The sequence below is a fragment of the Hyperolius riggenbachi genome, chromosome 6, assembly GCF_040937935.1.
Source record: "Hyperolius riggenbachi isolate aHypRig1 chromosome 6, aHypRig1.pri, whole genome shotgun sequence".
NCBI lineage: Eukaryota > Metazoa > Chordata > Amphibia > Anura > Hyperoliidae > Hyperolius > Hyperolius riggenbachi.
This window is the reverse complement of record NC_090651.1, coordinates 20,355,498-20,368,460: the sequence shown is the minus strand read 5'-3', so window position 1 is coordinate 20,368,460 and position 12,963 is coordinate 20,355,498. Positions and strand designations below refer to the sequence as shown.

At 46.1% G+C, this 12,963-nt stretch overlaps 1 protein-coding gene across 3 annotated transcripts in view; it reads left to right on the top strand.

Moving 5' to 3' along the window:
- The window catches only part of CC2D1B (coiled-coil and C2 domain containing 1B), an 81,639-nt gene that overhangs the window by 59,234 nt on the left and 9,442 nt on the right, over positions 1–12,963 (top strand). For all 3 annotated transcript variants that reach the window (XM_068238965.1, XM_068238964.1, XM_068238966.1), the window contains 10 exons: positions 1,466–1,616; positions 1,717–1,889; positions 3,572–3,697; positions 3,804–3,862; positions 5,476–5,592; positions 6,546–6,619; positions 6,843–6,901; positions 11,204–11,255; positions 11,615–11,714; positions 12,684–12,777. In XM_068238965.1, the coding sequence (XP_068095066.1) occupies positions 1,466–1,616; positions 1,717–1,889; positions 3,572–3,697; positions 3,804–3,862; positions 5,476–5,592; positions 6,546–6,619; positions 6,843–6,901; positions 11,204–11,255; positions 11,615–11,714; positions 12,684–12,777 (1,005 nt within the window). The remainder of the gene's footprint in view (positions 1–1,465; positions 1,617–1,716; positions 1,890–3,571; positions 3,698–3,803; positions 3,863–5,475; positions 5,593–6,545; positions 6,620–6,842; positions 6,902–11,203; positions 11,256–11,614; positions 11,715–12,683; positions 12,778–12,963) is intronic.

Sequence of the window (12,963 nt, the reverse complement as noted above, 5' to 3'; positions counted from 1 at the left end):
TGTGAGTAAGAGATTATATTGCCTATCTATTTTAATTAACATAACTAATGTAACTTACTGACAGTATGTTTGTTTAGGCTGGAGTTCTTCTTTAAGTGTAGGTAATATGGATTAGAAATACTTGTCGGACAGTTGCTGAAGAGGCCAAAAGCTCCTATTCAGCTGAGCTGAGTCAAGTGATTATCACGTAGATTTCACTTCTGCATTTTCACTATGAGCCAGTTCTGCTGACTGTAGAGTCATCTGTGTCATGTGTCAGCCACTTGTACCTCATAGTTCGGTTGAAATAAGACATCAGTCCAGCCAGGAAAAAAAAATGAATAAAAAAAAACCACCATCCTGAACCTGCACATATCCCAGTTGATCCAGGAAAAGGCATAAAACCTTACAAGGCCTGGGCCAATTAGCCTTGCAGTGTACCAGATATCTGATAAAAAGATTTCATACTCCCCCGCGGCTTCATCCAGCAGCATAAACACGTCTGAGTTCCACGCCGTCCTCCCGCGATCTGCCATTCAGCTGTGATCAGCCCCCCTAACAGGTTCAGTCCGGTCCAGTCTGGGTCTACTGCGCATGCACAGGAGGTCCGCGCATGCGCAATAGACCCAGACTGGACCTGAATGAGCCTGTTACCGGGGCTGTTCGCGGCTGTACGGCAGACCGCAGGAGGACAGCGTGGGACTCAGACGAGCTTATGGGGCTGGAGAAAGCCTCTGGTAAGTATCAAAACGTTAGAGTTTAACGTCTCTGGTTTACTTCAATGTGTGCGTGTGTGCACGCACACACACACACACACACACACACACACACACACACACACACACACACACACACACACACACACACACACACACACACACACACACACACACACACACACACACACACACACACACACACACACACACACACACACACACACACACACACACACTGTTTCAATTTACAATGCTGTACGCTTTCTCGTGTGCTTAAAGATACTCTGTGACAAAATTATGAGCCTTATTTCTTCTATCCTATATGTTCCTATAGCTGTTCTAATGTGGTCTGTCTTACTGCAGCCTTTCCTAGTTGCACAGTGGCTGTGTTATCTCTGTTATATGATCTAATCTTCTCTCTTCTGTTGGCTCTGTCGGCTGAGGCTGGAATGTGCTGCACTGCTTGTCATTGGCAGAAGCTATACACACCCTCTCCAGGCCCCCTGCGCACTCTGTATGACTCACACACTAAGCTACTCTCAGCGTATCAAATTGCTATGTCTTGTTTGTAAACACTGCATAAAACTGGCAATTACAAGCCAGGATTGCAGCAGGGAGAGGCAGAAACAGCACAGAGGGGCCCAGGAGAACATAATGAATAGAATGGTATGCTTTTTATTGTAAGAATTTTACAGTACAGATTCTCTTTAATAAATATTTGAACACTAAAATAAAAAAAGCTGAAACTTAGCAGTTCTCTCCTTTAGGACGAACAGCCAGCGAAGAAACCTGTCCCCCCAAAACCCACCCAGATTGTAAAACCACAGGTGTCTGCAAGCGTGCCACCGCAAGAGGAGGCACCTTCAAAAGCCAAAGTTGCTGCTTCCACAGAATCCACTGAAGAGCTTCCTGCTGCAGGTATGTGTTAGACGTCTTCTGGAGCTCCGAGAGCTTCTTCTGTCGACCTCTCTCCACCGCTGAGTCTTCTCACACCATTTCCTGGTCATGTGAATTTCAGCACAAGAGCAGCTGGAGTTTCTGGAGAATCGCAGGCGGCAGTACAGGAAAGCAGCGCTCCAGGCCAAGCAGAAGAATGATCTGGATCTCGCTAAGCAGCACATGCGTGTCGCCCACGCTGTTCAGGTCTCCATCGAAAAAGTGAAGAGTGGGACCCTGGTGGACATTGCCAAGGTTGGTGGTTGGTATAGGGGCAGTTTGTGAAATCACAACTAATCCCGAAATTCTGAAAGCGATCGTGAATTAGTGTAAATTCAAGTTAAAAATCTCGAACACCATTGCCGTTCATGGACCCCCAAAGGCAATACAACAAGAGGATGTTGGATTTCAACGTATATCGATCAATTTCCATCTGAAATTCATTGATTTGGGCAACTGCGCAGGACTGAAAATTTTGCTTGATCCGCGGTGTGTCAGAAGCGCGTTGCTAGCTGTGTTAGATTCGACGACGACTGATGCACAATAATAGCAGTACTCGCACCTGTCCCACTGGTGCATGTCCACTGGTGCACTTGTCACAGGTCTCCTCCCTGTGTCCTCTTCTCTTCCTGGTCATGTGACACAAGCTAAAGTTCGAACACTATAGAGATCCGGCAGCATATACACTGGAGCTCTAGTGTTCAGCACTTGTGTCACATGACCAGGAAGAGAAGAGGAAACTGGGAGGAGACCTACAGCATAAAGTAAACCACTGTACAAGGGAGGACACACACCAGCCAGACAGGTGTGAGCTCTGCTTCCGGCCGGGGGGAGCACAGATGGGGGGGGGGAGGGGACCTAGGCAGCCGGTGGAAGCTCCACAGGTGTGTACCGGTCTCCCCTGACACTGGCTGGCACTTTTAGGGACTGGGCATGCTGGAAAAACCCTACCTGTTTGCTGCTTTTACTTCCTGCTGCTGCTCACCCTCCCCTTTCCAAAGCACAGAAAATGCTGCTCTGCCTAAAGCCATTGTCATCACGGCAGCTGCACAGCCTGGTGGAAATCAGAAATGTAGTGTGTACGCAGTGTCGGTTGGTTGCTGAAAGGTGCATACACACCTTTGACGAATGTCGCCCGTTGCGGATCAGGACCTGATCCTCTCGGGCCACATTGCTGGACTGCACACATGCAAGTCAGCTGTGTAGCTGAAGATGCGCTGCATTGCTATGCAGGGAAGGGGGGACGAGTGGCAAGTGCGTGACATCATGCAGTGAGCAGGAAAGCAGCACGAACAGTAAGATCGGCGGGCGATCGGTGTCGCTGGGGTGGTGAGTAGATCTGCCGGGCAGATCGCTGGCGGGTTGGTGGTCGCCAGTTACCATACACACACCTGATTATCAACTGAGGCCTTCGTAATTGGCCGCCTCAGCCAACCTAACTCAGGCATGTATACAGGCCTAAAGAAATGGTTAGGTCAGGGGCTCTCAAACTGGGTGCCGCGGCATCCTGGTGCGCCTCGGGCCTCTTTCAGGGGAGCCTCGGCATGCATCCCGATCCTTTATGCAATACCATCAGGTAATGCAACCACACATTGATATACAATGTGGCTGCATTACCTGCTAGTTAACCTTTAGTCCCTGCAACCATGGTTGAAGTTGAACATGAGGAATTGCGGTGCCTAATAAGTATCACTAGCTACTTAAAGTGGGGCATCGTCTGATAAGGGTCATAACGGTAGTTGTTTTTGGCGAGGGGTGCCTCGAAAACATTTCAAGGGTGCCCTCACCCAAAAAAGTTTGGTAACTACTGGGTTAGGTAATCTGCAATCCCCCCTTTCCTCCCCCTCCCTCTCCCTGCTGTCTGACTCCTGGTCCCTTTTACGAGCCTTTGCCCAGAATAGCTGTCCTGTAATAAAATGAAAGGGTTTTTCTTGCAGATCCCGCCCCCTCCGGTGGACGAGGACAGCGACTTTGTGGTGATTGAACATGAAGACAGCCGAACGCCGGGGAACTCGGACGAAGTTTACTCGCAGTTGTTGAAACTTCTTCAAGAGCAGCATGAGGTACTGCGCCCTGATCTGCCAGCCGCCCACTGACATACAATCTGTATTCTGGAGATTCTGTCCTTGTCCGGGAAACTGATGGCAATGGCTTTCTGTTTTCCTCTAGAAATGCATGCGGTACTCCAAACAGTTCACGCAGATGGGAAATGTTGCAGAAACCACAAGGTGAGCTCACCCCTCCTGACCCCCCCACCCCCAAAACATACACACACTGCATAAACGCACATTGCATACACGAGAAACATACACTGTATACATACAAACACTCTTCATAAACACGGGCACACACACACACTGCATTCACAAATGCACACAGGTGTGCATTTACTTAGTGTATTTACATACACTTTATACACAAACACAATATGCATTGCATATACAGACAGACACTGTATAAACATGTTAACACACTGTTTAGATGCATACAAACACACACACTTCATAAACACAGGCATACACACACTGTATACACAAACGCACAGAGGAACTTATACACTTTATACGCAAACACACATGCATTGTATATATGCATAGATACATACACTGTATAAACATGTAAACGCACTGTATACATACAAACACTTTGGCCTCAATTCACTAAACTATCAAACGTTTGGTAATTTACCTCATGAGTAAAATCTAATTTTGAATTCACTAAGATGTTATAGATTTATTGAATGTTTAACAATAAAATGCTCAATAAGACTATAACCTTAGTGAATTCAAAATTAGATTTTACCCATGAGGTAAATTATCAAATGTTTGATAAAGCTTAGTGAATTGAGGCCTTTGTGTGTACACACATACACTCACACTTTATGAACACAGGCACACACACTGCATACACAAACGCACATGCATTGTATATACTGTATGCATAGATACATACTGTACACTGTATAAACATGTAAACAATACACTTTGCATACACACACAATACACGAGCTGCAGCTTGTGCCTGAATGATGCACGTTGCCACTGTCTTCAGTTTCTACAGTTGTAAATTGATTCTCAGCACTTATTATTAAAGTGCTGATAAGCACTGCAAATGCTAATAGAGTACAGAGTGTTCAGGGCCGTACACACTGCTGACTGATGTCTCCCGTTGGGGATCAGGACCGGATCCACGGGGGCGACATCGCTGGGCCAGTGCTGACAGACGCAAAGTCACCTGTGTCACAATGCGCTCTGTTGCTATGCAGGGGAGGGGGGAGAGTGGAGGATGACGAAGTGATACGTATGTGGTGTCATGCAGGTTGCGTGGAAGCACGAAGACAATAGAGTTTGCTGTCACTTGGCTAAGTTGATCAGCCGGGTGGATTGCTTGCAGAGCGGGGTTCTTGCATTATGAGCCGCCTCAGACGACTTTGGCCATGCGAGTATACAAGCATTAACCATCTCAGTGTAAACACACTTGTAAGAAAGCACAGAAGCAAAACTACACTGCATTATTTATTGGAGCCTCATTCAAAACTATTTTAAGCACATTAAATTTAAGAGGTGGCCATACCCTGGGGCTTCTTTAGTGCCTCCATGGCCTGGCCACTCATCTTTGCCTATCGCCCCCCCCCTGTGTTTCCCTTCGTCTCTGGGCTTTGCCCGCCCATTCTTGCCTAAAGAGCACATGCTCTGTCCACTTGCAGTAGAGTATTCTCCACTTGCGTGCCCTTTTTGTGGTCTTCCACAGCTATGTACAGGAGCCACATCAAGGGGTGTCCTGTCCCTGCAGGGTTTACACGTTTTTGTGAATTTCTTTATTATCTGTGTTGTTGTGGCAGGTTTGAGAAGATGGCCGAGGACTGCAAGAAAAACTGTGATATCCTGCACTTATCACAGGCTCAGGGCCTGGATCCTCCTCCTTATCACTTCGAGGACAAGACTCTGAAAATTGTTCGGTAATAGCTTGTTGTGTATTATAGACAATGTTAGAAGGTGAAAATGGTCTTGGATAGCATAGAGATACAGAGGGGTTGGTCCTGGGTAGCACAGAGAGGCAGTGGGTGTGGTCCTGGGTAGCACAGAGAGGCAGTGGGTGTGGTCCTGGGTAGCACAGAGAAGCAGTGGGTGTGGTCATGGGCAGCACAGAGGCAGTGGGTGTGGTCATGGGTAGCACAAATATGCAGTGGGTGTGGTCATGGGTAGCATAGAGGTGCAGTGGGTGTGGTGTGGTCACGGGTAGCACAGAGGTGCAGTGGATGTGGTGTGGTCATGGGTAGCACAGAGGTGCAGTGGGTGTGGTGTGGTCATGGGTAGCACAGAGGTGCAGTGGGTGTGATCATGGGCAGCACAGAGGTGAAGTGGGTGTGGTCATGATTAACATAGAGCTCCAGTGGGTGTGGTCATGGGTAGCACAGAGTTGCAGTGGGTGTGGTGTGGTCATGGTAGCACAGAGATGCAGTGGGTGTGGTCATGGTAGCACAGAGATGCGGTGGGTGTGGTCATGGTAGCACAGAGATGCTGTGGGCGTGGTCATGGTAGCACAGAGATGCAGTGGGCGTGGTCATGGTAGCACAGAGATGCCGTGGGCGTGGTCATGGTAGCACAGAGATGCCGTGGTCATGGTAGCACAGAGATGCAGTGGGCGTGGTCATGGTAGCACAGAGATGCAGTGGGCGTGGTCATGGTAATGCAGATCTGCAGTGGGAATGGCCATGGGTAGTACAGCGGTGTGGTTACGGGTAGCACAGAGCAGTGGCAAGGTATACGTTTTATCCAGTCGCCTGGTCAGTTGGGTGCAGGGTGAGCCGCATTATGGCCACACTGCTGCTGCTGAAATTCTGGCGGCAGGGACACCTGATTTGGGGTCTGGCTCAATGAGCAATTACTAAAACCTCTTCTGTCCCCACAGAGTGTTCTCGGAGCTCAGCAGCACGGAAATGCTGCTGATTGTAGTGCGAGGCATTAATCTCCCAGCCCCTTCAGGTAAGGATCCCCCCATTCTGTCCTGTTTCATTTACTTCTCTGTCCTCCTGTCACTGTCTGTTTCTGTACCGCCCTCTGGAACCAATCAGATGATCTGCCAGTATCGGCCATTTTGATTGGTTGCTGGTCCTGTTTCTGAGTACACTTCCTGTTACCATGTATCTTGCTGCTTTGTCTGGCTTTATGCAGAGTTCTCAGATTTACGAGTTTGTTCCTTTCACAGGGATGGCTCCCAACGACTTGCACGCATTTGTGAAGTTCGAATTCCCGTATCCGAGCGCGGTAAGTGGCAAAAGGGAAAAGAGTTCTTGGAAATATAATTATACTTGGATGTCCTATAAAGTGACGCACATATCTGGAAAATCTTCATAGTTTATTTCTTAAAGGATACCCCAACTGAAATGTGACATAATGAGATAGACATGTGTATGTACAGTGCCTAGCACACAGATAACTATGCTGTGTTCCTTTTTTTCTTTCTCTGCCTGAAAGCGTTAAATATCAGGTACGTAAGTGGCTGACTCAGTCCTGACTCAGACAGGAAGTGACTACAGTGTGACCCTCACTGATAAGAAATTCCAACTATAAAACACTTTCCTAGCAGAAAATGGCTTCTGAGAACAAGTAAGAGGTAAAAGAGGGGAATTTCTGATCAGTGAAGGTCACACTGTAGTCACTTCCTGTCTGAGTCAGGACTGAGTCAGCCACTTACATACCTGATATTTAACTCTTTCATGCAGAGAAAGAAAAAAAGGAACACAGCATAGTTATCTTTGTGCTAGGCACTGTACATACACATGTCTATCTCATTATGTCACATTTCAGTTGAGGTATCCTTTAATTGTAATTATTATTTGCTGAGAATGTTCCTATTTTATTTTTTATATGTGAATGTGATGAGACTTCATTCAGAGACTGAGTTTTAGCTTATTCCCGTTCCTTCCTAACTTACATCACTGAGTCCGCTGTCATTGACTGTCATGTCTGGTCATGTGACACTGTGACAGGGTCAGTGGGCAAAAGCAAAATCCGTATTAAGATGCCCATTGTCAGTACCGTACAATCTCCTACAGAATGGACCCAGGGCCGGATTTGTACTTTTTACCGCCCAAGGCCACTGTCACCAGCCGCCCCCCTTCAGTGTAGGTAGCCAGATGACCCCTCCCCCTTTCCCTCCAATATAGGTAGCCAGATGACTCCCTTGATCCTTCCTTTTCCCACCCCCTTTTAGTATAGGTAGCCTCCACACCGCAGCAGCCATCAGTGTCACTCATTTCTCTGCTGGTCTCCAGTGCAGAAGCTTCCTCTTCCTTTCCATCTCCAATGCTGCCCAAGGCCATAGCTGCCGGCCACAACGCAAACGTGCACAGAGAGCAAAGTGACTGCTGCACAGGCAGCCAGCAGCAGAGTACCGCTGTCAGGCCCTCGCCTGATCTCCCTGCATTGCAGCATTTGCAAATGCACCAGGTTAGCCTGCTGCTTTGCTGCCCTTGTTCCTGTGGTGCCATGGCTTAGGCAGCCTTGGCCTAAATCTGGCCCTGAATGGACCATACGATCGATCAGATCTTTTGGCGATCAATGGCAAGCGATCATTCTATTGAACTTTCCTTCGATCTTCATTTCGGAACAATTCTTTTTAGTGTGATCAGATTGCTTATCCTTTTTCCCCTCCGTTGATGGGGCAGAGGGAGTATTTCCGATCAATTGCAACGATCTGATCGAACAGTCGATTGTTCGGGAAATTGGATAATTTATTGGCACCTTTGTCTATTATTTATCCTTTATTTCTGATGTAATTGCTTGTGTCACCATTCTGTCCCCCACTCTGCAGTATTCCTTTATCTGTACAGTAATAACGTACATGGGAGGCTTGATGCTGGGTCCAGGACCAGGCCTTGAATCAACCTAGCATAGGTTTTCTATGTAATCTAGAGATTCACGTATGGAAAATATTCCTTTATAATTTGTTATTGAACCTATTTTGGTTCCTGGACGTAGAAACTACGTCCAAGAACCATGCGCGCTATCGCGTGCTCCTGCGGCCGATCGCGCGCGTGCATGCGCACTCCCGGCCGCGGATTCGGTAGCCCAGGAATCAATGTATTGGGCTATGGTGCCCGATCACTGATTCCTCTCCCCTGCTGAAAAAGCGACAGCTTCTCTCGGAAGCTGTGCTTTTTCTGGCTGTTCCCTCCCCGATGCGTCACTCTAAGCGTGTGTTACGCTCAGAGTGACATCATGTAAACAAACTCATGGCCGCCATCTTGTGGCCAAAAAGTAATACTACACCTGAAAGTAAAAAAAATAAAAATTAACACACATTTACATTATAAATCTATTGTTTACCTCCCACCCTCCCAAAACTACCCAAATAAAATGTTTACTATAAAAAAAACTAAACATTACAATAAAAAAAAAAACATGTAAATATTTACCTAAGGGTCTAAACTTTTTAAATATCAATGTAAAGATGAAATATTTCTATATATTTTTTATTTTAAACTTGTAAATAGTGATAGATGCAAAATGGAAAAAATGCACCTTTATTTCCAAATAAAATATTGTCCCCATACATTGTGATAGGGACATCATTTTAACGGTGTAATAACCGGGACATATGGGCAAATACAATATGTGGGTTTTAATTATGGAGCCATGTATTATTTTAAAACTATAATGGCTGAAAACTGAGAAATAATGAATTTTTCCATTTTTTTCTTATTCTTCCTGTTAAAATGCATTTACAGTAAAGTGGCTCTTAGCAAAATGTACCCCCCAAAGAAAGCCTAATTGGTGGCGGAAAAAACAAGATATAGATCAGTTCATTGTGATAAGTAGTGATAAAGTTATAGGCTAATGAATGGGAGGTGAACATTTCTCAAGTGAAAACGACAGAACGCGAATGGGTTAAATAGTGCAAACATCTTACATAGAGCTGTACATAGTACAAAAACAAATAGTGGGGAGCACAGATGCCTCATATACTCGTGTATAAGCCTAATTCTTCAGCACAAAAATTGTGCTGTAAAGTTACTACCTCGGCTTATATGCGAGTCAGTGGAGCATAACAGATGGTGGAGCAGGTTGTGTTAATGGCAGGAGAGCTTAAGGACCGTGCACTAGTGATCCTGCTCTTGCCAGCTGCCTCCCTGCTGTACCTGTGCCCCCTTCCCCTGCAACATGTGTGTGCAGAGTGCACTGCTCAAGAGTACCTGTGGCTTGTGGAGCAGAATGTGCAAGCAGCATTGTCAGCTGTTTAATGATCGGGGATTCTTCCTGTATGGCAATTGCTGTGTTTCATATCGAAGACGCCATTTAGTGGCATCTTGAGACACAGCAGTATCATCCTTGGGGCACATCTGGCTAGGGGTAGGGGAGCTGTACTGAGGGCACATCTGGCTACTGTGGTGAGGGCTATACTGGGGGAGGGGGCTTATACGTTAGTCAATCACTTTTTCCTGTTTTTTTGCGGGAAAAGTGGGTACCTCGACTTATACATGGGTCGGCTTATATGCGAGTATATACGGTTCATTCCAAACTTTGAACAATCAGGACATCCAGCAATACAAATATACATAGTTTGTGTGATTTGAAACATCACCAATACTTGTACATGTTCATATGATAAATTACAGCAGAATAAGAAACACTAGGAGGAGGTCTCTGCCCTTGTAAGCTTACAATCTAGGGGTTAGGGGGGTGGAGACGTTAGGGCAGGAGACACGGGTTAGCGGATGAGGCAATAAACCTCTAATGCTACCTAGAACAAATTTTAGGCTAGTCTGAACAGGTGTGTTTTGAGATAACGCTTGAAGGTTTCCCGGCTTGGGGCATAACGAACAGGCTGTAGGAGAGCGTCCTGGATGTGGCATTGAGGGGAGGTGACCAAGCTAGAGGACAAGAGGGTCCCCTGGGAGGAGGGAAGGTTCCGGGTGGGATGGCATCTGGAGATTACCTCTTCTTATCCATTGCAGGCAGCCATTTCCCATGTTTTCTTTTCAAATCAGAACTGTACAAATTATTGTAGAAATCAGGACAAATGTTTCATGGGAACTAACAAACTATTCTCACGTACACTGGGGAGTGTAATGTGGAGACTCCCTTCCTGTGACTGTGTGAGCAGTTCATTAATTTCAAACAAAAATGAAAAAATCTACAGATTTCAAACACAGGAAACTGGAAGCAGGCAGGTTGTTATCATCACTCTTTAAAGGACAACTGAACTGAGAGGGATATGGAGGCTGCCATATTTATTGCCTTTTAAACAAAACCAGTTGCCTGATTATCTTGCTGATCCTCTTCCTATAATACTTTTAGCTATAGCCCCTGAACAAGCATGCAGCAGGTGTTTCTGACATTATTGTCAGATCTAACAAGATTAGCTGCATGCTTGTTTCTGGTGTGATTCAGACACTACTGCAGCCAAATAGATCAGGACAGCCAGGCAACTGGTATTGTTTAAAAGGAAATAAATATGGCAGCCTTCATATCCCTCTCACTACGGTTCTCCTGTCTTAAAGGGCATTTAACCTAAAAACATATTTGATAAAGGTTGGCCTTAAACTGTGTGCTTGTGTCTTGCAGGAACAGGCACAGAAGAATAAAACGTATGTCGTTAAGAACACCAACTCCCCAGGTGAGTCTGTTGTGCTTCGGATCTAAAAATGATTGAGATGCTAATTTTATTGGCTGATTTTGCTTCAATTTCCGAATTGGGCCGATCAAATGCAGGCTATATCAGAGTTCACTCTGGTGGGTATTGCCATTAGTGATGGTCAAGTAGATGCAAATAACTTTGAGTTGATGCAAATTTATACCATCACTAATTGCCATCTTTTCTTTTCATATACTATAAGTCATGAGGCCCTGTCATTTGTTTTCTCACACAGGAAAAGGCATGTAATAGATGAAGCGACAAATCTCTACATCATGCTTTTGTTCTTTTTTTTTTTTTCTTTGATTTTAGTTCACTACTAACATATGTTTTTTATGCAGAATTTGAACAGTCATTTAAGTTGAATATCAATCGCAACCACAGAGGCTTCAAGCGAGTGGTCCAAACCAAAGGCATCAAGTTCGAGATCTTCCACAAGGGGTGAGTATCTAGTGATATTGTTACCACTAACAAACACAGACAAACACAGAACATTTATATCGCGCTTTTCTCCTGGCGGACTCAAAGCGCCAGAGCTGCAGCCACTAGGACGCGCTCTATAGGCAGTAGCAGTGTTTAGGGAGACTTGCCCAAGGTCTCCTACTGAATAGGTGCTGGTTTACTGAACAGGCAGAGCCGAGATTCGAACCCTGGTCTCCTGTGTCAGAGGCAGAGCGCTTAACCATTACACCATCCAGCCACCAGCTCCATTGTGTGTGCCTGGCTGAGTAGTTATATGCACATAGCTCCCAACTATCCCACTTTCGGAGGGACAGTCCCTCTTTGGGAACCCTGTCCCTTTTTCTACTCTATTTGTCCCTCTTTCAGGACTGATGTATGGATCTATGTAGATATTTGTATTTTTCTACAGAAAAACATGTTTAATTGACTGTAAATGCACGCCCATCTTTTAAATTAATGTATTTATTATTTCCGATAGGGGGGGGGGGCACACGATGGTGATGTTGAAATTTACGTTTTGTCAGAAACTAGCGGTCACAAACAGGACGTAGATTTCAACCAACGCGGTCCAGAAACGGTTAAGGAAACTTAATGATTATAGAAATGATCAGTGTGGGATGAATTTCACATATGGATTCCGTCAGAGCCTCCCGCTGGGCGGACTTTCAGCCGGCAGTAGCGCGTGTCTAAGCGCTGTTGGTGGACTGATCCGCTCAGTGGATCATTCAGAAACAGCCTCATCAGTCCGCCGACAGCATGTACACACGCTCTACTGTCGGCTGAAAGTCCGCCCAGCGGGAGGGTCTGTCGGACCCGTTGTTGGCAGCCGTAGTGCGTGTGTATGCACCTTTAAGCTGTCACTCCTTATCTCAGAAAGTTGTGAGGTATGTATGTGCCGTGTGTGTGGTAAGGTCTGGTCTACAATGTGGTCTCTCTCCCGCCCTGCAGAGTGTTCCTGCTGAGGAGCGATAAGCAGATTGGCACGGCGAGCATCAAGCTGGACAAGCTGGAGACACAGTGTGAGATCCGGGAGATTGTAGAGGTAACGACCATTATTGGGGAAAAGCTTGTAGATGGTTCCAAACACTCCGTATTTCAGTATACCCGAGTTATGCTGACTTCTAGAGACAGTTCACACGGCCAGCTGCTGGCGTCTCGTTTAGCCAAAGCTAAACACTTTCCTGCTAACTTTCTATTCCTACCGTATGCTAGGCCTGAAAGATAAATC